General features: G+C 38.6%; 1 protein-coding gene across 1 annotated transcript in view; it reads right to left on the minus strand.

Moving 5' to 3' along the window:
• Positions 1 to 26,698, minus strand: part of CFTR (CF transmembrane conductance regulator) — a 91,392-nt gene that overhangs the window by 23,860 nt on the left and 40,834 nt on the right. The window contains exons 12-21 of the mRNA XM_064446816.1: positions 21,030 to 21,124; positions 18,277 to 18,363; positions 16,665 to 17,394; positions 15,388 to 15,516; positions 13,138 to 13,175; positions 11,682 to 11,935; positions 10,545 to 10,624; positions 4,944 to 5,094; positions 3,611 to 3,838; positions 1,714 to 1,814 (exon numbers count right to left, since the gene is read on the minus strand). Coding sequence (XP_064302886.1) covers positions 1,714 to 1,814; positions 3,611 to 3,838; positions 4,944 to 5,094; positions 10,545 to 10,624; positions 11,682 to 11,935; positions 13,138 to 13,175; positions 15,388 to 15,516; positions 16,665 to 17,394; positions 18,277 to 18,363; positions 21,030 to 21,124 — 1,893 coding nt within the window. The remainder of the gene's footprint in view (positions 1 to 1,713; positions 1,815 to 3,610; positions 3,839 to 4,943; positions 5,095 to 10,544; positions 10,625 to 11,681; positions 11,936 to 13,137; positions 13,176 to 15,387; positions 15,517 to 16,664; positions 17,395 to 18,276; positions 18,364 to 21,029; positions 21,125 to 26,698) is intronic.

The raw sequence follows: 26,698 nt of genomic DNA on the forward strand, positions 1-26,698 counted from the left end.
GCAGGTTTTGAATGTCAGGAAAACCATCCTGCCAACAATATCTATTAGATATCTGGGATACCTAAAAATCCATGGGATGGGGGTGGGGAGTTCTCCGTTGCCGAAAGACGTCCAGAGGATCCACCTACAAACTGATGCACCTTAGAAAGGCTGTCATTAATATAATATAACCATTGCTCCAGTACATTAGTTTGTCTTAATATAGAGAAAAGTACTCATAAATGTCTAACACAACCTGAGACTTTCTTTTCAGGGAAAAGGGAATTACTTCCTTATTGCTACTAACAGATGACATTTTAACATCAATGTATTTTAAAAAAGGGCAAGTTTTTCATTAAAACACTAGTGTGTCCAGCACCATCTGAATCTTACAGTAAGACTTTCAGTTGCTGTTGTGAAACACCTTCAGTTTGTATTAAGCCATATAATACGTGCACATGATTCTCATACGGAATGTTATACTTAAAATGACCACATTGTGCCTTACACAGCTAAGACGGAGTTTACAAATGAGAGCTGATTGAACGTCCTTGTCACTGTCGTGCCTTACCGACAGCACGTTTTACTTCATTATCAGTCACACAACTGCTGTTTGGTGTGTCTTGCAGTTACAGAAAACAAGCCCTTTCACAAAGCGCCTGCCCTTCAAGACAGGCTGTTCTAACAAGCAAAGAGTCAGCATAAAAAAAATCGGTGGATAGGTAAAAAATGGGTCCCTGAATGGCAGTCAGCTTTCTGGTCTATCATCAGTCACACATGTAAACAAGAGATTAGATGTTGTGATTAATTCCCAGTTTTGGGGCACTTAACGATTTCCTTCAGGATAAGGCTGGTTGAATCACTTCTTTAAAAAGAATATGTTGAACTGGCAAATATTCCTTCACTGTCACCATCTGCCACAATTATTTTTTTTAAAAAATGACAGGTCATTTCAGCTAATCAGGATTTAATGGTCTCTCAGATCTGCTGTAAAAGCTGTTTGTTTTCCAGTACTGAAATGGAATGTCTGGTGTAAACAGAGAAGTAACTATTACATTTAAAAATAACATCTAAAACTTTCATAAATTTAAGCTAAGGTATGAAGAAAGCTGCAAGAATAAACAGATTCTTTTATGAGTTTCCTGTCTGCTTCTCATATCTAAACAAATGGGTGATGATGAGTTAACGTTGTGAAATATTCTGTTTTAAAGCCAATCCTAACTAATTAACTAACTACGCAAATTAGAGGGGTAAATGGCATTATCTCAGAGGTTATTTTACACAAAACCAGATGAAGACCCCCAGGGAAGTCTAGGACAGATTTTAAAATCACTATTGATTTTTCATAGAAAGAGCTTAAAAACATCCATCCTGACCTGCTGTGCAAAGTCCTTAAGTAGACTGAGTAAGGTATATTTTAGACTTTGGTAAGGTATATAATCACAACAAAACAACTCCAAGCCTTTTTGAAGTTTCCCATCCCCTACATCTGCAATCTGAATCCTCAAATGTAATTATTTGCTGTTGCTTATTCTAGTCCAGGCAAATTTTTGATCTTAGAAAAACTGTTTGTGCTGTGCCAAAGCTGGTAGGTTGCTATGAAAGGTATGAGGGGAACTTTTCTGACACATCTGCCTGATATCCAACTCTGAAAATAACTCACTGAACACCCATAATCAACAAAATAAGGCAATTTCTCAAAAGAAAGCACAGCACAGTGCATTTTATGCTTACCAAACTATCCACATCTATGCTTGAGTTTACTGCCCACTGCAAGGTTCCCATGATGTTCATAGCTAAAGTAAGAATAATGCCAGCATGACCTAGTCCATCACCTGCAGAGAGAAAAACACATTCCATTTATACGCAAAGAAAAAGCTAATAGAAATCAGAAAATTAGTAAATTCTCTTCCTCTTTTTATGTAATGGAGAAAACATGGATTTATTGGTTACACAAAGGACTGAGAGTTTAATCATGAGTTAAACATGTGGCTTTGGCACTGAATTCACTAGAAACCCTGATCTTGGTTTGGCAGAAGAAAAAATTAAGTCTTTCTACTTAAGCTGTGAACAGAATCAGGCCTCTGCAATCTTGACTTTGCCTTTTTCCAACACACATGAATTTGTGAAATGGCTCTTACCTGACTAAAACACCACAGCTAACCACTTTAAAATTCAAAATATTTGCACTGGTTTACATTTTCATTTCCTGGATAAATAGAGGACATATTCTCCTTACTGTTCCACAAAGATGCAGATATAAATTCTTTTGCTTTAATTGTCTTCTCTAACAGTAATGGGATTTTCCAGGGTTTTTTCTTTATGAGTTCATACAACACAATATAAGCGTTTAAACTACCCCACTGTTGATTTTTAATCTCACTATGTGTTAAATGGAATTGAAAATTTAAGCCAAATGCCTTTCTATGATTTCTCCATTTCTTCTACGGCTTTATTCAACAAACTTAATTATCAGAGTAATTATACAAGTAAACAATAAAAGCAACATATTCCTCCTGAAAGCTGACAGATCAAGAAAAGGAATTTAGTGTTGCTCCAAGAACCTATTACCTGTAACAGTAAAGTTTACAATGGTGGCAAGATGACAAATTTTCACGTTTTTTAAAAGTGTTTCTAACCCGTTTTCTCAAATAAATATCCAGAAAGACAATAAAACAAGAAACTGTTAGTTTCCCTAAAAAACGCCAAACTACTAAGCACACAAAGTAAAAAATGAGAAGGGCAGCAGGGGATATTGTTTCCCTATGAATTTTAGGGGAATTAAAACTCTCCTTTGTAACAAAAGTACTGTAGATGTGTATTTTCATATAGAAGTATTTGTGTGGTCGGATTTTTTTTTTCCTAAGAATCAGGAGAGTTCCTTATACAAGAAACAGAGGATAGCAATTCATACACAGTACAATATTCAATAAAATGTACACTTTTATGTAACTCCTTTTCAACACTGAAGTATAATCAAATGAATTTGGATATTATTAGAACCAAAAACCTCCTTCACAAAATCAGCAAATTCTTCTTCATCAGCGACCACAGTATTGAAACTGCATCCAGATCCTGCACACAAAGTTCAGTGTGAATGGAATTTGCAAAACTTCACATTGGAAAATGGATCAGTGGGATGGGAATTAGAGAACTGGATGACTATTTCTGCTATTGGTGTGGCTTTAAAAGATCATTACAACTTCACATGTCTTAGCCATTTGCAAATAAGAGGAACGTTAACCTCTATTTACTAAAAAACATTGAGCTATATAGATGATAATCAACATCCAATCTTTTAAGTACACTAACGTGGTTACATTAATGTGGTTTAAAACATGTGAGATTACTTTTACAGCAATTACAGTCAAGAAAAGGAAAGTTCTGTCCCTTCAGATGTTATTTTCAGATTAATCCCTTTAAGGAGTACCCTACAACACCCGACTGCAGATAATAATGGTGTAATTTCTATTTTCATTAAGTTGTGTTTACTGTCATGACGTAGTTAAATCAGTGACTCTGATGTACATGGAATTTTGCAACGGTTTATTCCCCTCAGAAATTTCTAAAGCTGAGCTCTTAAAGAGAAGCAGCAGACTTCCATTTCAGCACTCCAGTAAAGTTATTGTACCTGTAGTTACGATAGAGATGAACGCCACAGCAATAAAGAAGACAACAAATATCATTTCTATCCTCATCTGGAACCAGCGCAGCGTTGACAGGTAGAGGAACCAGTTTGCCGTGTGTAGGTTCAGGGCTTTGTGAAATAAGGTCTCAAAATACGGCTGCCGCCCAAAAGCTCTCAGTGTCCACAGCCCTTTTAAGCTTGTAATAAGGTGGGTGAATATTGGACTCCGAGCTGTAAAGTGTTTAAATCAGAAACATCATAAACACTCATAAGCAAATACTTTTGATATAATGCAAATACACAGCCCTATGGTCTAACTCCCAGCAGTATAACTATTGTCAGTGTTTAATTTACACATGTTGTTGGAGTACATGACTGAAGTAATCCTAGCACAGGATATACAACAACAGTCTTTGCATGAATGGGTTGAAATTCCATTCAGTGTATTGCCAGGAAAGGATCACATTGATTCTTCATATTTAGCGTACTACTTGGGGAAGCTCTTGGCCTGCTCTAAGATGCCACAAGAGAAAGGCAGCTCCTCCCCAGCCAAAATGAATTCCTGCCATTCTGATAACTCCATCAAGTGAAGTTTTTTAGCACAGACAGAGTACTTCAATGCTCTGGATTCCACTGTACTGACATCGTAATTTTAATCAGATCTTCCATTACATAAAAAGTGGTGAGCTAATGCTGCATCCCTGTGAGCATCAAAGAAATTTAGATTTAGATCTGAGGAACTTCAGAATTACACTTAAGTAAAAGGGAAGATGATCATCAGTGTTTAAGATTCAAGACTGATTTGCTGAGGATCTGCCAGTTTGTTGTAAAGCCAGGCCACAGTGCCTGATCTGCAAACCCACACTTCAGGATGAAGTTTTCCATTTTATTGGGAACATGTTAGTCTCTTAATGGAGGGAGAGGGAGGAAATTTAATTAAATAACTTATTCAGAAATAAGAATTCTTTGCAATCAAGATACATCCATTCTAAATTTTTCTTATAAACAAACAAACTCATAGGGCACATATCAAGTCTGACCACAATTTTTCAAGTTGTATTTACTCTCAATAAAACTGTATGTCAGGACTTTATTTGTTTTCAGCTGCAGTGGTGATAAAGCCCAGCTTTAAAAAGATCTTCTCCATTGCTCTTTGGTAGCAGAGCACTCGGTATTGGCTGAATCAGTAACAGCACTGTCTTTAAGGAGATACGTGTTCTGCTCCCAGAGACAATGGCATCTTGCAAGAGAAAAGGCAAAGAAGAGGTGAAAGGGTGAATCACTTCTCAATTGATTTGTTGTGGATTTAGAAGTCTACCAATTTTGCTGCTCCTACCTTCAGATTCCAGTTGTTTCAGCTGCTGAGAAGTGTGGAGGAAGTATGCCCTTAACACAATAAAGGCTGCTATCACAGGCACTGATGCCAGGAAGATGTAGGGTTGTAATATTGAGACTACTGTTATAGCGCCAATCACAATCAGTATTAACTGTAGAATGAAAGAAAAATACTATTGATATAGTAAACTTGTCATTTTATAGACTAGAGATTGGTGATGAATCTCTTTCCCATGGTAACTACGTATTGTTTCAACAAACATAAAGTGCTAGCCTAAGCAGGATTTGCAGCTGAGAACAAACCTCCATGAAAAGATCATGAACAACTGAGACCGGATCCATAACCTGCTCAAATAAGCTGCCGTCTTTACTAATAGATGGAGGAAGTGTCTTCTGTAGTACAACTGGTATTGCAGGCTTCTAAATTAGGAAGCCACACAAAAACAAGGGCAGCCAGGCACTCACTCTCCAGTTAAAATTCTAAGAACGACACTGGCAATATCCGCAGCCACCTCCCAGACCTAACGGTCCTGTCCCTGTCTTGTCTGGACTAGGTGTGCCAGACTGTCAGGACCTGAGTGACAGTCTGCTGCAGGTTCTGGGCCAAGCAGGTTTTTTTGAGGGTTAGAAAAAGTGGGAAGTTGCACTTCATCACTTGCTTAAGGGACTGTAACCCATGTAAGAAGCTAACACTACTAGTCGTCCTGATCAGAAGACATAAAATAAGTCATAAGAGGACTTGTGGTATGAAAAATCAGCAGTCTTAGGAGAAAAACAGATGTTTTACAGTGACAGATGACTCAAAAGGATCAAAATAATTCCAGAGTTAATCTATTTAACCCACCAGAGACTACTACCTTTCTCATAAGACCTCATCCCTAGCAGCTCCAGACAGATTCAGTTAAATCAGGCCTTGGTCTTTATGCTACTAACACCTATAGTACTTAGACGGCTTTTGTCTCATACCTAAATCTAATGAAAGTCAAGTATATCAGTGTACACAGAATAGCAAAGCTTTGCTTTGTATCAAGGTGTTACCTTTCATGCTAAACAACTACTTCAAACTGCAAAATTATCATCCTAAAGCAACTGCAGATGGACAGTTTGGACAAAATGATGAACATCGCATTGAAATATCACTGCAAATAACCAGTCAGCAAAGAAATAGATGGAAAGCAAAACTAATTTCACATTAGGAAGAAACCTGCAGTTGATGCTTTTGCTACTACATCCAGATAAATTCAAGGAAGGATTTAAATTCCCAGTACAGTACTCCAAGACAGAGGTCTTTCACAAACCAGTAAGCATGTTCCAGGTTTCCTACCCTTTGTTTTCATCAGAAATCTGAGCAATGCAATACCAGCATCAAGGTTTACGAAAAAAAGATTACTGTAACAGCTGAACTAGTTAAAGATTTCTTTCACTGTTTTCCTCCTTTCTCTTAAACGAATGGTGGCACACATGGGTTATGCTTGTGCGGGCTGTATAGCACTGGTCTGTAGCAATGCAAGAATGGATTTGCCTTTACTCATTATTTCAAATGGCATAATTTAGTACCTCTTGTATCTCTAATTGTTAAGAATTGAATTAGTTGTTCAATTGATATTGAGCCAAGTTATACAGCTCTCACATTACTTGAGATTACACAGTCACACAGAGACTATTTTGATTCCTGTTCCAAACTTTTACTCAAATTTTGCAAAGGCCACCATGACGCCATATCATTCTCTCTGCTTGTCCAACAGTTATTTCACTAAAAAGTTGAATATGAAAAGTTGTGTTACCTCAAAAACTCCAAACACAATATAAGTGTAAAGTCAAACAGAAGGTGACACCTTCTATAAAAAGGCAGTAGCAAAAATCAACATACAAGCCAGCTACATCGGCATATGCTCGGGGAATGGCAGCAGAGGGTTCGTGCAGCCCGGTTAAGAGCCACAGTGCTGAGCTGCAGTGGCCCCAGGTGCTGAGATTTCAGGCCTGGGACAGGGGCCAGATGGGGGACACATTCCAGTGCTTCCTCTGTGTCGCCAGTTTGGAAAACACAGCTGGTGGTGGAGACAGCAGTTCAGCAAGGGTTCAGGGTGACGATGACTTCGGCAGCCAATCTGGTTTACCAATAGGGGTTCATCATTTAAGGAAAAACAGTCATGACCATAGGTATAAATGTCCATCTCAGTCTTCTACCAGTGGGGTCATAATCTTTTGGACACCCTTCATGTGACATGCTCATCCCTACGGTTTAATACAGTCCCACTCAAAAGGTGGATGTTAAAACTAGTGGCAATGCTGCTGCCATTATTAGCTGGCTACAATTCATATCCAAAATGTACGCAAGCAGGTCAGATGGCTGTCAGAGAAAACATCACAGTTGCTATCTCTTGTTGTTGATGTAAGGGTTAATACCACTTCTTCTTTTATGGGCAGCTGGGGATATCCCACTGACTGGAGAGTAACCCTGGCCTCTTTCATCCTGAAGCCTCATTCATCCTGGATGAAAAGACCTGCTCCCTAAAAGGGAAGGTCTCCAATATATCTAATATCTATAAAAGTCCTAGAAAAACTATGTCATGACATCCAGAGCTGCAACTGAGAAGGAGGCAGTGTCCCTAAACAAGGAGTTAGCTAGAGTCATCTACTAGCTCTTTCTCATAGAAGAGGGAATAAGAACCAGCTGTAAAATTTTGCATCAAATTCTTGTGAAAAGCTCAGAAGCCAGAAGAACAAACTTATGCAAATGTAAAGGTTAGCCGAGACCAAGTCTCTATCCCCACAAGACTTGGATTTAGGCATCCCAGTACATTTAGAAGCTAAACTTCTCTATCAATGTCTGCATCTGGGAAGGAATAACCACACTCACCAGTACAAGCTGAAGTAGCTTTGCAGACAAGGCCTTGGGGTCCTGGTGGACCATGAGGCAGCAATACACCCCTGCAGCAAGGGAGGCCAAAAGGGCGGCATTGTCAGGAGATCAAGAAAGGTGATCCTTCCCCTCTCTTTAGCGCCAGTGAGACTCTATCTGGAGTGGGCTCTCCAGTACAAGTGAAATACAGGCATACTGCACTGAGTCCAGTGAAAGGTCTCGAAGATGACAAAGGGACTGCAGCATCTCACATACAAGGACAGGCTGATAGAGCTGGGATTGTTTAGCCTTCAGAGAAGGCTTAGGGGGATCTTATCACTTTGTAGAAGAATCTGGTAGTATTTATTACATTTATATAAATTATTAAATTGTGCATATATGCAAATAATTTTCATAACTTATGTATACATTTACAAGTTGTATTTTATTTATCTAAATCCCAATAGGTATTTGGTGTGGAGCAAATAGGCCTGAGCCAGATTCTTCTCAGTGGCACATAGTGGGAAGATAAGAGGTGATGGGCACAAGCTAAAATGCACAAAATACCATTTAAACATAAGAAAAAGAATTTTATTGTGGGGATGGTCAAAGAACAGAACCGATTGCTTAGAGAAGTTGTGGAGTCTCCACCCTTGGAGATATAAGAAATTCATCATGGCCCTGAGCAATCTGCTCTAGTTGACCCAGTTTTGAGCAAAGGGGTTGGAGAGGACCCAGGCCCTAGGAGAAGGTCCCTTCCAACTTCAACCATTCTGTGACTCTGCAATAATCAGCACGGATGGAGAAAGTCATGTGTATAACTTCTCTCTATCTTTCAGCAGAATATGACTTTGTTCATTGGCAGAATTTATGGAATTCTGAAGCTGCCAAACAAGTCTGAATCTGTGGAGGATCAGAAGAAATATCTTGTGAAGGCATGACTGGTAAAAAGTATTCAAGACAGCAGGTAGGTTCAACGATCTTCACAAGAACCTGGAAAGACAGGGCAACTTATCATGCATGTCCAGGAGCCTCTGTGGTTGAGACTGAGGAGACAGAGGTGAATCTATGGGACATTAGAGTATAGGTTAGCCTCTGAAAGGCATCAGAACAGAAAAGCCAAATCTAGGGATTTTCCTTATCCTTGAAAACATTAAAAACTAGTCAGTTTCTTGTGGAGAATTTGAAACTTAGAGACAGACTAACTAAAATAACTTTGGAGTAACATTCCCATGACAGATCCAAACTATCAGAAACAAAATGGCCACACAAGAAAAGACAGTAGTGAATCCTGATAACATCAATGACATTAATGATTCAGAGAAGATCTCAATGTCCCTGTTTACTCATTCAGCAGATCTGCATGATGTCAGCAGGACCTGAAGTAGAGCTGTAATGTCCTTGAACCTCTTCATGTGGAGCTGCATTGGCCTCTCTAAAGTCATAAGCCAAAGTTATCAATTACTAACACAGATAGAAGGAAAAGGACTCAGTTTTGATCAGACCATCATGTTGGTAGGGGTTGCAAAGCAGAGCAAACTCACAGATGGAGACAGGCAATCTGTGCAGCAGAGTGTTTGGGTGAAGTCAGGCCTGCATATCTCCTAAATAAAGGTAGAGAGAAACAGGAGTGCCAGGGAAGCTTTTGATTTTATTCTGGGAACCAGCTCTACCTGAGGAAAAGCTGGTGTTGCAGCATTAGTGGTGGAACAGTAATGGGGAGTGCTGGGATCCACACAGAGCCACAAAATCTCAGAACAGGCAGGATGCAGAGCAAGTAAAGGCAGCCTCCTTGAGAAGCACTGGAATTCCCTCCATCTCTGTATTTCTTCAATGTTCTCTTCAGTGTGGATGAATTGGAAGGTCATTAAAAATTCAAGATTTTGCAATGCATGGAGTTTCCCAAGAGGTATGCTGGAAACAAGCCTTTCCATTCAAAAAAATAAAAAGTTTGCAATTCTACAACTCTTAGGGATGTAAAATTCCTCCAAGGAGTAGAGTCATCTAAAGGTGTCCTCCATCAAAAATAGTTACCCAGTGCCTGACAGACTCAGCCTAAATCCCAGAGACTCATGGGAAGCCACAAAGAGGTGAAGGATAAAAGACAAAATTAGGCAGTCAACATTGTGAAGGGGAAAAAATAAAAAAGAAAAAAAAAGAGAAGAACTGCCCAACTGAGAGTTGAAAGCACATCATCATGGGTCAAAGTCCCCAGTAAGGCAGGCCCGGAAGAGTTTCCAGATAAGATAAAAGAACAGAAAAAACGAGACAATAGCCAATGAAAGAGAAGAAGGAAATTAAGGGTGATGCTAGCAAATTGGGAACAGAAGAGGCTAAGGAGGTAAAGTAATGAAAATGACTGAATGCAATCAAAGGTTCGCATGAAAAAAATATTAATCTTAGCCAAGATAACTGAAAGAAACTAAGGAATGCCCTTTACACTTTGAAGTTAAATATGGGCAGGGTAGGGACACTTGTACTGGGGGGGTCTGCAGGGCAAAAATGTTTCTGACCCTGAGTACTAAAAGTGGTTTGCACAAACAGTGGAGGTACACATATAGGCAAGTACTTAAAATAGAAGCAATGAAGCAATGACTTAGAAGATAAGCAGCTATGTAAACGGATATACAGACTGAAAAAAGGACGAGGGATTTAATTCCAGTTGTTACTTCTTTTTATTAATATTTCTTTTGCATGATGTATGACCAAAACTTTACAGTGCTATGAGACAGCAAAATTTAGAATTTTTATTCTACAAACCTGAATGAAGTCAAATACTGTAAGTGGAAGTAAGTCATCCAGTACCGCTGTATCTTTTGAGAATCTGTTAAGCATACCACCTATGGATTGAGAAAAAAAAAGAAAAAAAATAGTCAAACATTTTAACACCTGAAAAACTCCACATTTATTACTTTAACAAAAAGTACAACTCTTTCTGAATACAAAATATTAAGGATAAGCACAGGATTTTTTCTAGTACCAGCAATTCCATTACAGTTTAGTGGAGCTACAGCTTCTTTCCCCATGGAGAAATTTGGCTCCACAACTTGTGTTTCAGCTCTTGGAATCTCAGAAAAAAAAATCAGGAAAATGTAATAAAAACAAAGGAACATCATTAGACAGGACAGAAGCAGAGGCATAAAGCATAAGGTCTGTTCCCCTCATGCAGCAGGCTCTGCTAGTACACAGATAATTTGCACATCAGCATTTGTATGAGTTTGTACACCTGTTTCTTAGCTTCTGAGCCAAATTACTGTATTAATCACCAGGTAACAGAATTAAGAATATAATGGAAAAATTAAGGAGAAACCCTAAGTTGTATTGTCATTTACCAGTGTCTCCTGCAATCTAGTACGCACCAGTAAGAAGGGTATGGGATAGGAATTTCACGTACAGCAGGGAGATGGAACTTGTTGCACCAGTTATATAATGATCTCTGTGTCAATTCCAGAGCCAAATTTGAAGGCACACTAGCTGATGTTTTATGCCATTTTAGTAGGGCTACTCATGAAATAAAGCACTATTTATCATCCACACCCGCCTCCTTATCACTCACCACATAGCTGACTATATCTTTTCTACTGCAGTTTTAGACAAAGTCTATTCATTAGAAGTAATTCTGGTTTTATTGCCTCAAACAGTTAACAGTTAATTTTCTCCAACTAAGGTGATATTTCAGAATCAGAATTGACAACTGAAATATGTCACACTTAAAGTGCCGTCAAGGTTCATGAAAAGATTCACAAATTACTTTATGCGGCAAACTTCTAACATTCAGCTTGACTGAAAATGTAAATGTAAATGTAAATGGAAAGCAACAGTATCCCTTAACAGAATGAAAACTGTTTAATTGAAATGAAACCCATACACGAATCAATCAGTTCCCATCTCAGTTACCTGCTTTCCAAGAGTTGAATGTTGACATAGGTGCATGAAGAACTGCGTGCACCATCTTTTGATGAAGAATTTTAGACACTGTTATAAGGGTATGCACAAGTGGCAAACCTCTGATGAGTCCCATGGCCAGCAGGGTATCTGCCACTCCAACATAGATATAAATGATGTAGTAGACGCTAGTGTCAGTGACAATCACAGGAGGTTTGTCAGAGGTACTGTTTTCTGATTGTGTTGCATTTGCTTTCGAAGCTGTCCTGTATGGTGAAAATTAAAAGTAAATGCATTACCGGAAAATGCAGGTTTTTCTCCTTTATTTTCTCTACTAAACAAATAGTATCACAACATTCATTTGTTTTAAAACTATGTTAATGGTTTGTTATATGTATTTCCGGTCATTTTTTAAATCTTCCTGTATGTATGAACCATAAATTATGAAGTAACCCATGTTCCACTGAAGCAAAGTTTCTCACTGTGTATTCAGGGGGCAAGGCAATAAATGGCTTATTCAGCTCCTCAAATTCCTTTGGTGATTCAGACACTTATCAGCATTTGTAGTAATTCCTAAAATCAGTTTCAGTTGTGCAATGAAGGGTTTTTACCAAGTTGAAAATTAAGCCCCTGGTATATAACTGCAACCCCTCCAACAGTTGTCTCCAAACTGCTGTGAAACTGTACTGCTTCGGTAGTCTCTTGCAAATCTATTGCCAGTCTAATCACTGACAAAACTAGCCTAATCAAGGAAAACACACCCACTTCTTTTAACCAGAAAAAATAGTTTGAGTGTTGAAAAAAGTGGAAGTAAAATGCTTCAGGTGTACTATAAAAATCAAAGGCTTTAGTGACCTATTGTAAGGGGATGTCAACATAAATCTCTTCTCCTCCAGATCAGACCTAGGTCACCATATGCTTTCTATACTCAAACATACAGACTTAGTGCTGCAGGACTAAAACAGGGATGAAAAGCATTAACCCAGGAAAAGCCATGCTGCTGCTCAGGATGTTTTAACCTTCATCTGTCTGACCCTGCAACTTCTGGGAAATTTTCATAGGTGAGCAAAGGAAATTGTACAAGTGGGGTCTTACAGAAACTGCTCACTTGAGATGTTCCAAAGTAAATGGCTCACCTGGCACCTCTGAGAGACAGTGGTGAACCACAGGGTATTCCAGATAATCAAGCCCATGTATCTCTAGTGTGAGCTGACCCAGGAAATGTCTTGCGTGCGTTGTTATGTGCTCAATAACAAGGCATAAACCATTTGATTGTTAACACTTAAAGAAGTACCAGCTTAAGATACTACCTACATGAGGTATTTAGATCATCCATCTATGAACCATTTTATTGAATATAAGCTAGTGTCTATCCATATAGACTTCTGGCAGAATTTACTAATTATTTATAGCAAAAATCACTATAAAGGAGACTCCAATCTCTCAATAAATTATCACCACTACTTACTTGTTAAGAAACCATAACCCAGCAACAGAAGCAGCTACCTGTGGCCAAAGAAAACAGAGTCATTTTTTTCCTTGTCATATTATGTACTTTTTCTTACTTATCTTCTTTCACTGACTTTATAATTGTTTGTAGAAAGAGCATTATAAATGGATGGAAGTCAAACTCCCCTGAAGTAAAAACATTGTCATATCTGCTCCTTTTTCCACAGAAAGCATTTAGTGCATCCCACCAGGAAAGCTACATTTAGTCTTGTATTACATCAGGCTCTCAAGTGCCTAAATATTCTTTTATTGTTTTTTTACCACACTGTTAACGAAGGCTTGCTAATGCATGCCTAGTGTCAAGGAACAGTCACTGTATGCTTTAACATATTTTAAGTTTTAACGCCTAATATTTCTTGATGGCCCTAAAAGAGTAAGACTCTCAGTATCTTCGAAGGCAGCTATTCAAACATAACGTCAAACCTTTAACACATATTTTTGCATTGTCGTTCTTGCTAGCTGATATCTACATTTGATATATCTATTTCATATTGATTGACTGTTAGTTTTACATAATTTTCCTTGGGACCTACAATACAAAACAATCCATTCTAAATCTAAAATAGCATCTCTAGCATTTCCACAATAATCTCATCCAGTTGTGAAGGGTGTCAAAACCACTTTCAATTTACTTGTCACTAGTCTCTCAGTTCAGCACTTGGGTGTTCATTGTCTCTTCATTGTCTAAGGTCAGAATGGTACAAAGTGTTAGCACAGGCCTCATAACAACTTGGCATGGTATTTCATCTCATGCACAGAGATTTGCTAAAGGTTATATAGTCTATGCTATGACTGAATATCTTCCAGCCCATTAATTTATGAATAGGCTTTTACTTAAGCAACAGTCACACTGGAAAGTTTAACTTGGATACATTCTTTGTCATAAGATTTGTTCTTCAAAGAGAAGATGAGGCTTTTGAATTATTTAAAAAGGTCTTAGTCTAATTTAAAAGCAAAAATTTGTAATCAATGTATGCTGAATATCTGGGGATAAATCTGATATACCTCAAGGTTAAAATTTCCTTTTTCCTACAATCCACCTTCAGCTTTGCTGTTGTAGGATACGCAGCCATTTTCCACTACCATGAAAATAAAACATACATGATAAGAACAGCTACACATCTAAATACTGTCATGCTTTTGGAGGTGCTTTAAAAATTTCGGATCTCACATTAGATCTAAGCTCCAGGTATTATTCCTGGTCCAAAAGAACTAATTTAAATCACCAGCAACATAACATTAGTGTAAAGTCAGTCATATCCTTCTCCAGGTTTGATGACACTAGAAGTTTGATTGCCACCACAGAACTACCAAAAACATTCAGCCAGAAACTAGTCCTATATTCCCAATGGAGCCTTCTTTCAGTTCATATTGAAAAATGCCAAGAGAAATTGGTACCATATTTTATGGGTTGACATATGAATACAGTCTCATTGATCTCCCAGTTTTCTCTCCAAAACATGTTCCTTCCCTCAGAAAAACATTTGATTTAGGATATTAATTGTAAAAGAGGACTCTATGAGATTCTGTACGTATGCTAAAAGTCTTTCCTAAATTGGGAGGCAAGACAAAAAGCAGGCAATTTCTGTTGCAAGAAAAATAGACTGGCATGGTCAGACAGGTCGTCTTCAGCACTTTTTCTGACAGTGTTTTCCACTGTGCTTGGAAAAAGTCTTCTCTGCATGCTGCAGGAACACTTCATCCATCTTTAAATGCCATCACAGGCGTTCAGGTCTCTGCCTTTCTCACCGCTCTTCTTTCACTGCAAGCAAAGCTAGTAACATTTTTGAAAGCAATTCTCCAGAATTTATGTATGTGCTCATCAAAAAATTGTCTAGTAATTATTGTTGTTAACCCTCAAAGCTCTACAAAGATATCTGTTAATGGAAAACAGAAGATTATTCACCTGTGAACAAGAGACCTACATAGGGCAACAATTCTTATTTACAGTACCACAGAGCAGAAAATAACCAACATGATTTGAGAAGGTGGGTCTTCTGCTGCCATGCACTGATCACTGATCTTTGGTGAGAAATGCTTATCTAAATAGTAGAAAAGTCATTGCAATGTCATTTAACAGCAGTTACCAATAAGCAATAGGTACTAGCTACTGTCTTGATCCTTTATCCATTTATCCTTTTATCACAAGCAACACAGTTTGAAAAAACATCATTTGCAGTAACATGACCTCAAGCGCAGATTTTCTTACCTCAGCTAAGAAGACAGTCACACATAAAATTAGAACAAAAATCAAGTTTTTGTGGATGGTAACATATCTGAAATAGGTATTCCATGTGGTAACAGTACCCATGATTTCAGCATCATCAGTAAAGCATTCCTGTCAAAGAATTGATAAGACCATAGTCAGAATGATAATAATATCTATATTTGAGAATTTCTGCCACATGAATCCTGTCTTTCTTTCTGCTAATTCACTCCAAATAATTGAGCTGCAGAACTCAAATTGGCTGATAATGGCTGGAGAGGAAGGTACTGCCTGGTTGAGTCATCTTTGATATAGCAACACAGTTAGAGATTACTTGAAATTTTCAGAGAACATTGAAAGAAACAGACAAGATTTTTCCAGCACTACTTGAAGCCCAGAAAAGGTTAATCAATAGCTATTTTCTTTAAATGGAGGTTATTATTGTGCTGTTACAGTAAATTTGTAAATACTCTGAGGGGGTTCTTTTTCTGCTGAGATCAATAAAGCAAAAGAAAAAAATGGGCAGTGCTTCAGCAAATTATTAATTTAAATATGAGTTTAAGTATTTCTTGTAGACTTTTTTCTACCTAGGAAACTACTTCAGAAAATTTTCCTATCCTGTGAAAATCAGTTGTCATTTCTGAGAATGAAAGGAATTAATTGTAACCACCAGTTGATAGTTATTAGAAAAAACGAATTTTTATCCAGCTCTTGGTATAAAACTCAACTTTCATTTCATAATTCCCAGCACATCCATAAAAACAGAATAAAATCCAGCTTACTCATCTGTTCATTATCTGTATCAGAACATAAGAGCTAAGCAATTTGACAGTTTTGTCAAATTTAATCAAATTCCAGTTTTAAAAACTGTCCTAGTACTTCAAATGTATTTTATTTTTCACACGAGCCTTAACATTTCAAATGTCAATTTTACATATGTGTTTTAAAACTATGTTTTTCCATGTTATGGTTTCAACTTTAATTTTAATGAGTAATCTTAAAGGTAGATTAGAGTGCAGCAGATTAAAATTCTGTGTTGAAAACCTCAACAGATAGCATTCAAAAAATATTAAAACATCAGGCGAAATACATTTTTGAGGATTTCAAGGATTTCAAGATTATATCCATTTTAAAAAGAATTTATAGATATTCCAAAAAGATATTCCACAGAGAAGTACTGCATTAGAAATGACATAGTTGGGTAGAAAAACGTAGGAGTAGTATATGGCACTAAACTATCACCATATCTAGAACCAAGATGAATGTAAAACAACACGCACCTTCAGATCCTCTTCATTGATTTCATCAGTTATGTCCAAGACACTGTCACGAGACACGCGCCTGGTGTAGATATCTATCTCGGAAGACAGGTTTGTCTGAGGCACCACAGACATTTTCCGAAATGTTGTACTTCCCTTTTTGGAAGAGTTTGGGCCATAGTTCGCAGAGGTGCCCGTCATCAGGTTTAACACAGATTGCCTTCTCTGACCTTGCAGTATATGGTCAGTGCTCAGGATGTTACTCCGAAACAGACGCATATCGACCTGTTCCAAGTCAGGTACCAGCGAGAGCCTCCTTTCTGGTGGGTCGTTGTAGCCATCTTCTATCCCATTGACCTGCATCCCATTCCTCTGCACTGAGAACTTCCTACCTGCATTAAGGGGGTTAATAATTATGGAGTTCTTCCTTATGTCATTAAAATCTGATGTTTGTTTAAAAGAATTCTTCTTTACTTCATTTCGTGATCCCATGCCTTCTCCTTCAATGGAAAATCGTCGGAGAGTCTCGGTTAGAATTGAATTTCTTCTCTCCGCACTGAACTGATCAAAAGAATCAAATCCCATCAGCTCTGAGCTGAAGTCTGGCCGTTGACCTTGAAGTTCAGAAAATGTTCCATAGAAATAGCAGCTCCCCTCATGTAAAATTAATATTTTGTCAGCAATCTTTAAGTGTTCCAGTTTTGAAGTAACCAAGATCCTAGTTTTATTCGCCATCAACTTGCACACACAGCTATAAAAGATGAAAGTGTTATAAATTACGTTGTTGTCTTCATGATTAAATGTTGGGTTTATCCCTTTCAACTTTCAGTCTATTTGCTTTTACCTGCCCCCCTCCCAGTATGAGCAGTCTCGGGTGCTCCCTCAAACTACAAAGGAGGTGGTAAGGCTGAGATGTGTAAGGGGTGACTACTTTATCACAGGAACCCAAAAAGGGGGAAAATTTTATCATTTTTAGGTCAATCCAAAAAGCATAGTTCAACATGAAAATGAAATATTCCTTTTAATCTTCAGGTTACTTAGATCTTTTGCTACCAAGCTTAAAAGTATGAGCTCAATTTCAAAAATTCAAACTTATGGTGACTGAAAAGCTCGTGTATGGCAGTGTGTGTCCTTATTCTTCTGAGCTACACCACCAGGACAAGCCAAAAGCCTCTGGTTTTGGCCAACCTTCTGCCAACCTCTTAGCCAGCAGGCACTTCCAAGTGACCAGTCTTTCAGTGATTGGTAAAACAAGACAAAATATAGTTTTTTGTAAAATCTTATACTTACAAACCGGGTAAGTGTTTTAAAATGAAAGCCTTTCTGGTACACAGACACACCAGATATAAAGCCATGCACTCTAGGAGTAATAGAGTATAGCAGGCTCAATACGTTGAGATGGAAGAGAGAGCAGTAATGCTTACACCCAGCCCAGGCTTGTTCCCAGCTCAGTACACTGTCCTACTGTTAACACAAAATACTCAGTCACAAGAATCCCTCAAAATAAACATCGCCAAAAGGTATAATTTTGGTCATTTCAGTATTTTTGTACTGTTATTAGATTTCTGTTCTTGGTTTGACTTTGTGCTGTTTGGTGGGATTCTTAAATACAATCTATCAAAACATACAGTACCTTTCAAATATCTCTTTTTCTGTAAAAATGTCTAAATGTCCAAAAGGAGAATCCAGGAGATACAAATCAGCATCTTTGTACACTGCTCTGAACAGAGAAAATGGAAATCACATTAACTTTCACAAGCCTTATACAGTTACATAAATATAATTTTAAAATAATGCCTTTACAGTTTTGTCTCAAAAACTTGTAATTGAAAGACTTTCCTACAGCATCAATATGGAGCTGGAGTTCAATGTTAAATGTGCTTACAAGACACCTTTCAATCAAGCCTTTCCTTGCTGCAGACCACGGTACAAAACAACTCAGTTTTCCATTAATTTCTGTGCAAAGGAAGCTGTACAGCTGCCTTTTACACAGGTTCCTCTAAAGGTCTGTTTATGGCCTGAATCTTACAGTCTCCATCAGTGTACAATGACCATTTAAATGGGAATTTAGTACCTACTGAAACATCTACTGGTGCCTGAGGGAATATTACATATATGTAAATAAGTGTGTGAAAAGACTCGGGTCTCAGCACTTAGTTTTAAAGGTACTTGGAAATAACTGGTGAGCAAAGACAACGGTATTAGTGAGCCACGATCTTGCAAAGATTATCTGAAATGAGACTGTACAATGTTTTGAGTTCAGGACATAAAAAACTATTTGCAGCATTAGGACATGAAGCTGTATGTGCCTGGACGTGGCTCACTGAGACCTAAACCTGTGGTTAAGAGGAGGTTTTTTAAATCCATTTGAAGTTCAAAAAGGCCCCTTGCCTTCTTCTGTGAGTACGAAAATCATGATGTGATATAAATCAGGGTATAATTAGTAAAGAAAATTTAGGTAGGTGCATTTAGGTACATTTTAAAGTACTCTGAAAATGAGTTTTAAAATCATTATGTTAAGCAATGTGAAAATATTTAACCCCCAGGAGAAAAAGCCCTCAATTATAGTATACTATTGTAATAAACCAAGCAACTTTATTGAAAAATCCTGTGTCACGATGGATTTCACTGACCATACATTATGATGTAGTGGCTGCACAACAACAAAAAGTTCATACTGTTCTTGGCACTTTCATCAGCAAAAGGTTTGCAGGATTTTTCTCCTGGAATAATGGTAGCACTCAGATTATTGTTTTCATTTGTATGTTGGACTTAGTAGCTATACATGACTGGCTTTACGGTACCGGGCCAGTGAGCTAGCTCAAACCCAAGGCATGCACTGTGTTTTTCTCTTAGTTCTTTCTTTCCCCCAGTTGCTGCAGGCACTGACAGTGCTTTGTAAGACTGACTCAGACAATCTCTGTCTGCTTCTCATGACAGCTGGATGATGGCACTTCCAGCAGGGATTCTCATTTCACATGACTTTGCACAGAGTACACCAGAGACGTGTACACAGCCAGTTCAAGTAAATAACGTCCAGCTTATCGCTGGTGCAGATGGGTACGGCTGAGGGTTGTAATCCTGAATTTTCTCCTCTAGCTTTCTCAGAGCTTCATCTGCCACCCACACCTCAGCACCTGCACACCTTGCTGTATGCTGAGGTTAGACTGGAGCCCAAACAAAACGTAAAGCAGATACAGCCACTGTCTTTGGGACATTTAATTGTTTTAAAAATAATAATTATATAGCTGACAATAAATATCTCAGTTCTGTGACCGACCAGTAAATGAGCTGTGACCATCTGAAAAGTGACAGACATGATTATTCATAGAATCTGGGAAACACCTCATGTAAATACTGCATTTTAAATGAAAATCTAATTGGGTTTTGTTGGTTGGGGGTTTTTTTTGCTCTGAAAGCTTTGCCTGCTCCTCCCTTCCTCCCCCTCCTCTCTTATCTTACTGTGTAAAACAGAACCATCCATATTCCTCTTCCCTCTCACAAATCTGCTAGAAAGATCCTCACTGAAAGCCTCCCTGTTTTAATGAACCCATCTTTTAGTCTCACACAGACATGCACATCTTTCATGGGATGCCAGTGTGGATCACCCTAACGTGATTTTACTTCTATCCAGTGTTTCTGAGCATGGGAACCAGCACGGTTTGCACTTGGCACAGAAATAAATGGGGCCATTTACACATCAGAGATATCATTACTGGATTTCTTATGATAGCAAAGTGATTCTGCTGAAACACATAGCTAATTTATAAGACAAACACCTATGTTATTGTTCTGTAGACCTTCAAGATTACTTACTAATGTTGGAAGGTCAAAGAGACAAGGCCAGACCATTATTCATAGGTACTGACTGGCCATTGCTTTCCACTTTTTCTTTTTACAACAGAAAAAGACCAAAACTATTACCAACATTTTTTTGAAACATGGCATTTTTCTCATTTTTGTTACCTGCAGAGAGCAAGCATGTCATTAATCAATATATAAACTGCTTTGTAGAAGTGTCATAGCAGGGAAAGGCCCTGGACTGTTTCTTATTTGTATCTTTTTATGGGTTTCTTCGGTACTTAGAAAGCTGCACTTAAAGGTCTGAGTCTCCAAATGGCATCTTGCATCAGGGAGGGAAAGACTCATCTTCAGCTAAACCGTAGCAAGTGTCTGACATCAGACTTCTAAAATTCAATAAATATTCAGGTGTATCACAAACACAACGGCATAGCAAAACTAAGATTTCTGATAGTAAAATGAAGTTCCTGATATAACTGGAGGACATTTATTTAGCAGGACTTTCTCCACATGTATTTAAGTGCTTAGTCATAACACTTTCCTTATACATGAAACAGTACGCTACTTAGAGAGCAAAATACTCACCTTGCTAGTGAGATTCGTGCTCTCTGGCCTCCGCTCAGAGTGATTCCACCTTCGCCCAGCACTGTATAATCTTTGTCTGGGAACTTGGAAATGTCCTGTTAACAATTTTTTTTTAAGAATCAGACATGTATTTTCCATATCCAGGAAACTCAAGCTACAGACTGGACGGAAGCATAGTGTACAACAGTGTACAGACAGGTTAGACAGAAGTTGTAAAAAGAAAAAGTCCCACAGAGGTTTATTTCTTTCATTTGTTTATGTAATCAGAAACGGTGATAAAACATATTGTTCTATTGCAGAGAACAATCACGAGCTGCAAGATCTCAAGAACAAATATTTGTCTTAATTGCTAGACCACCATAAAAGCAAGGAATGTACCTTCATACAGTATCAATCCAAGAGGTCAACCACTCCAGTTTTCTGTCAGATAACAATGATAAATGTGCTTGCCACTGAAGTTAGGAAGAACAAGAAGCAAACTCTAGATCTGAGCTCTTCAAAACCCAGAGAAATTTATATTTCAGGCACGTTCATTAAAAAAAAGGTTTGCACAAATTCCTAGCAAGGAATGCTAGGAATACTCAAGGTTTGCAAAAGGTTTGGGAGCCAGGTTCCACTGCTTGGGCTGTAAGTTACTTACAGCTTACAATTGTGCTAAAAAATTGATCTTCTGCCAGTGATAAAAACAGAAAAATACCATTTCACTCTCACATGAGACAAAGAAAGGAGAAAAGGACATCCTTGTGCCCCACTGGCAGAGGCGGCCAGACTTTTTCTTGAGAGAGTATGTAGCACTGAAACTGAGGATCCACGCAAGCCACAACAATTCATGGAAGTGGAGACATGGAGACTGGCTTGCGTGCCTGAAAGGCTGTCTAGGTTTTCTACTTTTACAGTTGCTCTAACAAAAAATATTAATTCCGCCTTCAAGTTTTACCTGGCCTATGTCCTTAAGTCAATAGAGTGACACCACTACCACTGTGGTGGTGGTGGTTTCAGGGAACTTTTCCCAGTAACGCAGGCTGGATGACCTCCCTGTGTCGCAGGGCACCTAGGTTTCCAGCGGGTATGACTCCAGGGCAGTTTGCCGTGCACTGAGCTGGAAGCCCCCCGCTCAGCAGCACCAGACTGCCGCTCTCACTGCCTGTGCACATGCTCCTGCTCCCAAGGCAGGGATCTCCCGCAGCCAAGGAAGCCGACTGAGGCATCTGATACCAGACAAAATCGGCTCCAGTGTTCTCATGCTTTGCAAAGGTTTTCCTTTTAGTGTAACTTCTGGGGGAAAAAAGTGGCATGCAAAATCTCTCAGAAAGTCAGCTTCTGGGAGCAGGCTATAGCCAGTGCCCTGGAAGAGGAATCCTGTTTTGGGGTCTCTCTTCCCCCGGGCAGCCAAGGGGCATGTAGGAACTCAGCTGTCTGCACACACTCTGCAGCACCCACAGAAATCCTGCAGCTGCTGGGAAAAAGACTGGAAGACATGAGAAGGACTTCCAGGGCAATATAACCTGGGATTCTAACTTGAGCTGCTCTCTAGAAGTTCACATTTCATATGAAGTCAGATATAATCCAATTTTGATCATACCTGCTGTGATTTTGACAGCTAGTCACTCTCTGTGGGGCAGCCTTTTGGCATTTGAAGCCTCTGAGGTTTTGCAGAATAAATAAATAAATAAATGAAAATCCTTCGAGAGAAATGTTTCCTTCTTCCTCCCTTGTAAATTGGCCTGACCTCAGGAAAAGAGTGAACAATGCTGTTCAGCTCTGGGTCAGTGACAGATGAAAGGTCCAGCCACTCAAGGGCTAGAAATTGACTGCCTGGTCTGTCAGGAAATGGGAGATTCTCCCAACTCTTTAATTTGATAATAGCGTTTACTTCCTGACTTAGAGGATTCTGACCTTAAAATCAAGATGCTCTTGTGTATGGAAAAGCTATTGCAGGTGATTTTTAAATTCTTCTCATGTTAACTATTTACTTTCCTCTTGTGAAAGGAGAGCCACACAAGCAAATCCCTGGTACTAAGGTAACAGCTCAGGTATCTGCAGAAGAGCAGTGAGAAAAACAGTGTCAGCAACATATTTAAAGGACGATTTTCTGAATGTGATAAAATCGTCTCCCTATAAGCCATGAGTTATTTAGAGAGAACATGTCAAATTCTGGCATAAAAGCTTTTCTGGCATTTATTTGAGATGACCTGCTCAGATCACTTGTGGTTTCACTGTGCATGTGGGAGTCATGTTATTAATCTGTAACTTTGACATTTACCCAATATCTTCACCTGAACATTGGGATTTGCGTGGTTAAGTATCTAGATATCTAAGCTGATTTCAGCTGTTCCCCATTTCTACCAGTACTGTTGCCTGTAATGGTGCTGGTGACATTGCTGTTTCCTGATTCTACTTTGAAAAAAGCCCAGGTGAAGAACTGGGCCCGGTGTGTATTCCCCTGCAAACAAGGTAGAATCCTAGCCCTAATAAAATTAATTCCAGGGCTCCCATTGTTTTAAATGGTGGAGAGATTTCATCAGATATATTTCTCTTCAGGTGTGTCAACATGGAATTTTAATCAGACTTTTAATGAGTTCCCCTTCTGCTCTCTTCTACCCTTCACCTCAGGGTAATATATGGCATGGAACAGACAAAGAACTTCTCAGGCTGTAATTATAATAATTTAAAAAATGTTTAGTAATTTCTTTCAAAGGTGTAAGCAGAGTGATGAATTCCAATAGACACACAATACTATTTGTTGGAACATGCATCTCCTATTGTAAAAAAGTACATAGGGCTGGTCCAAATACATCCTTGCTGTCATTTTATGCAGGAAGTGAAATCAAGCCAGGGACAAACCTAGTGTAATGATGCTGAACAGCACAAAACCCAGCATATTAATAAAGTAGCCACTGGATTTTCTTTAACATATCTATTTCTAAATGCTTAAATTGAGAAACCTATTGGTAACTATTCAGAGAAGAAACCCCCCACAGTTCAGACATTAATTACTTTCATGGGTGCTTTTAGTATCAGGGGCTAACAAATGTTGCACACCCAAGGAGACGGCACCCCTTTTAATATCTGTTTGCATTTTTAACAGTGTAAATGTCATATTCACCTACCTCGGCAGCAAAGGGATGACCCTTATAATACCATTGGGCTTGGAATGGAAGAACATAGCTGAGATCATTTAAGGTAATATCTCTTTTAAGGGGGAATAGGAAATACGGTCTCTTTAGAAAAAAGGAAGCCTCAGAATGGACTTCACAGGCCACGTCTTTTCTATAGAGACTGTTTGACATGAAAATCATTTGATAAATCATTAGCAACAGTTAACATAGAAAATCATGACAGAAAATAGTTTCTAAGAACCATGCCTTTCAGCAAATAGTTGCTTTATATATCCAACGCTACTCAAACTACTCAAGCAGTTCTAATGATAGAACATATGTATTTTACTTATGGGGCCCCTCTTCTTTCCTTAAGTATGACCGTAAAGATGTGGCTTTCAATTTTCCCTCTTCTGCCTCCCCTCCAAAAAGATAAAACTGTCATGAAACTGATGGAACAGAGCAGCAGTCTTGGCTCTCTCCATTTCTTCTTCACCAACCCCTTCTTCTATTTAATTTCCTTTTTTTTCTGCCATTCCAGTTTCTTGACCATCTCCATCCCCTTCCTTTTTTCAATGCCATTAACATTCCCGGGGTTTATTTTCACAGTTCCCAGAAAATCCTCCCATTCGCATTGCTACCTCCTTCTCACCTACCAAAGTACTCCCTTTTTCACCTTCTTCTTTCTCTCTGTGTTTTAGAGAAGATGCCTCTGAAATAATTTCGCAATTCCCCTCTGTAACATGGACTATTTGCAATACATTAGAAGAAAAATACTGAAGCCTTTATCATATAAAATATCAAGGAAAGCTGAATATAGGTTAAGCAGAAGCAGCACGAAGGGTTTCAAGCAGGAGCTCCAGTACTGTTCCAGCTTATTTGATAATTTTCCTCTTTAGTTATAAGAGGAAAATTTACTGTTACCTGCTTTCTCACTAACATGATTGTCTCTGTACTTCCAAGCAATCATACTCAATTCTGCTATACCAATGAGGTAGAAATGCAACTGAAACAAACCTCCAGATCTGAATTCAGTTATTACTAAGACTCTTTAGATAATTAATTTGAAACGTTACTTTGCAGAAAGCATAACTTTCAGAAAAGAAATTATCTTGAAAGTAAGACAGATGTGAACCAAACTGCAAAATTTGAAGTTTTAAAGTTTTGAAATCAAGTCTTGCATTTCAGACTTATACCTACTAGGGAACATTTCTGATAATTTTTTCAAGATGAAGAATTTCCAATAAGTTTTTTTGTATTTTGCCTTTTGGGTAACCAGCTTGAACATACTTGAGTCCTCGTTTTCCTGGGCCAGAAGCCAGAAAACCAGATCTCTTTAGTGTCTTTCAAATCAGAAATTACTTTTAAAAATTTTATTTTATTTAGGTAACTGCTCTCTCTGCCAAAGCTTGTCATATTTCATCTGAACCATTTATGAAGGATTCACTATCCAAAAGCATAAGCTTTGTTTTTGCAAGAGTTTGTGACCTTGAGCAGGGTGTCAGGCTCACCCAAGACTCACACAAATGCTGGCAAAACTCACTTTCTCTATGGTGAAACATTCCTGCGGAACAGATTTTTGAAACATGAAGTAGTTGGTATGCTGCATGTGGGTAAGTTAAACACGGGGTAAGTGAATTAAGTATGATTCCAGAAGTGACACAGAAGATAGGACAACATCCAAGGTAATCAGTCCAGAGCCCTCTACCTAAGAGAGGGAAAGGGGTGGGGATTGCTGTCTTGACTGAAACAGGCTTTTAACTAAACAATATCAACACAGAACATTGCAGAAGGGCTCTGTTAGACATATTTACTTGATTGCTGATAATCTCGAATTCAGTGTATTTGGGAGTTTGAGTTTATTTTTTTCTCTAATCAAGACGTTCCCCTGCTATAAAGAAACTGTGCTATCCTATTTACTTCCAGTTCCCCCAGGGAACTCACTGTGTCAGCAGCTTTACAGCTGACCTGCCCATGATTTTGGGCCACAGACAAGAATTTCAGTTAGAGGAGTCTGCTCATGCCAGCGGATCATACCAGTGCAAGGTGGAAAAAGTATAAAAGTAGCCAGCTTTTGGGCCCACGTGTCTGAGATGCAACAGTTGTAGTGGAGATATGACAAATATTACGTAGACTTTCTGCCTAGAAGAGGCATTTATGCTATTCTGGCTGTTTACATTAGGATGAGATGAACTTCACTTTGACATGCCTGTTGCTCTCCCCCACTATGAAGCAAGGCTAAGCAACTTGCTCTCACATAGTTTAAACTGTAGACATGTACCTGATTAATTAACCAAGCTACCTCTTAATATCCTCTTGCAGAGAACTACTTACTACAAAGCACTCAGTTCCAGACTTGAATCCTTACTGTTCTTCTTTTCTACACACTTTGTAATCTGCCAATATCCCCTGTGAAAAACAGGGCACAAGGTATTTCACTCACTGACATAACCACCTCTTAACTCCTACGAATTTAGTTATCTGCTAAAAAAAACCCCAAACCACCTATCCAACCAACCAACCGAAAATAAGCAAACCCAAAACTAGCCTGGATAAAAGGGGCTGGAGCAG

The sequence above is a fragment of the Phalacrocorax carbo genome, chromosome 1 (genome assembly GCF_963921805.1).
Source record: "Phalacrocorax carbo chromosome 1, bPhaCar2.1, whole genome shotgun sequence".
Classification (NCBI taxonomy): domain Eukaryota; kingdom Metazoa; phylum Chordata; class Aves; order Suliformes; family Phalacrocoracidae; genus Phalacrocorax; species Phalacrocorax carbo.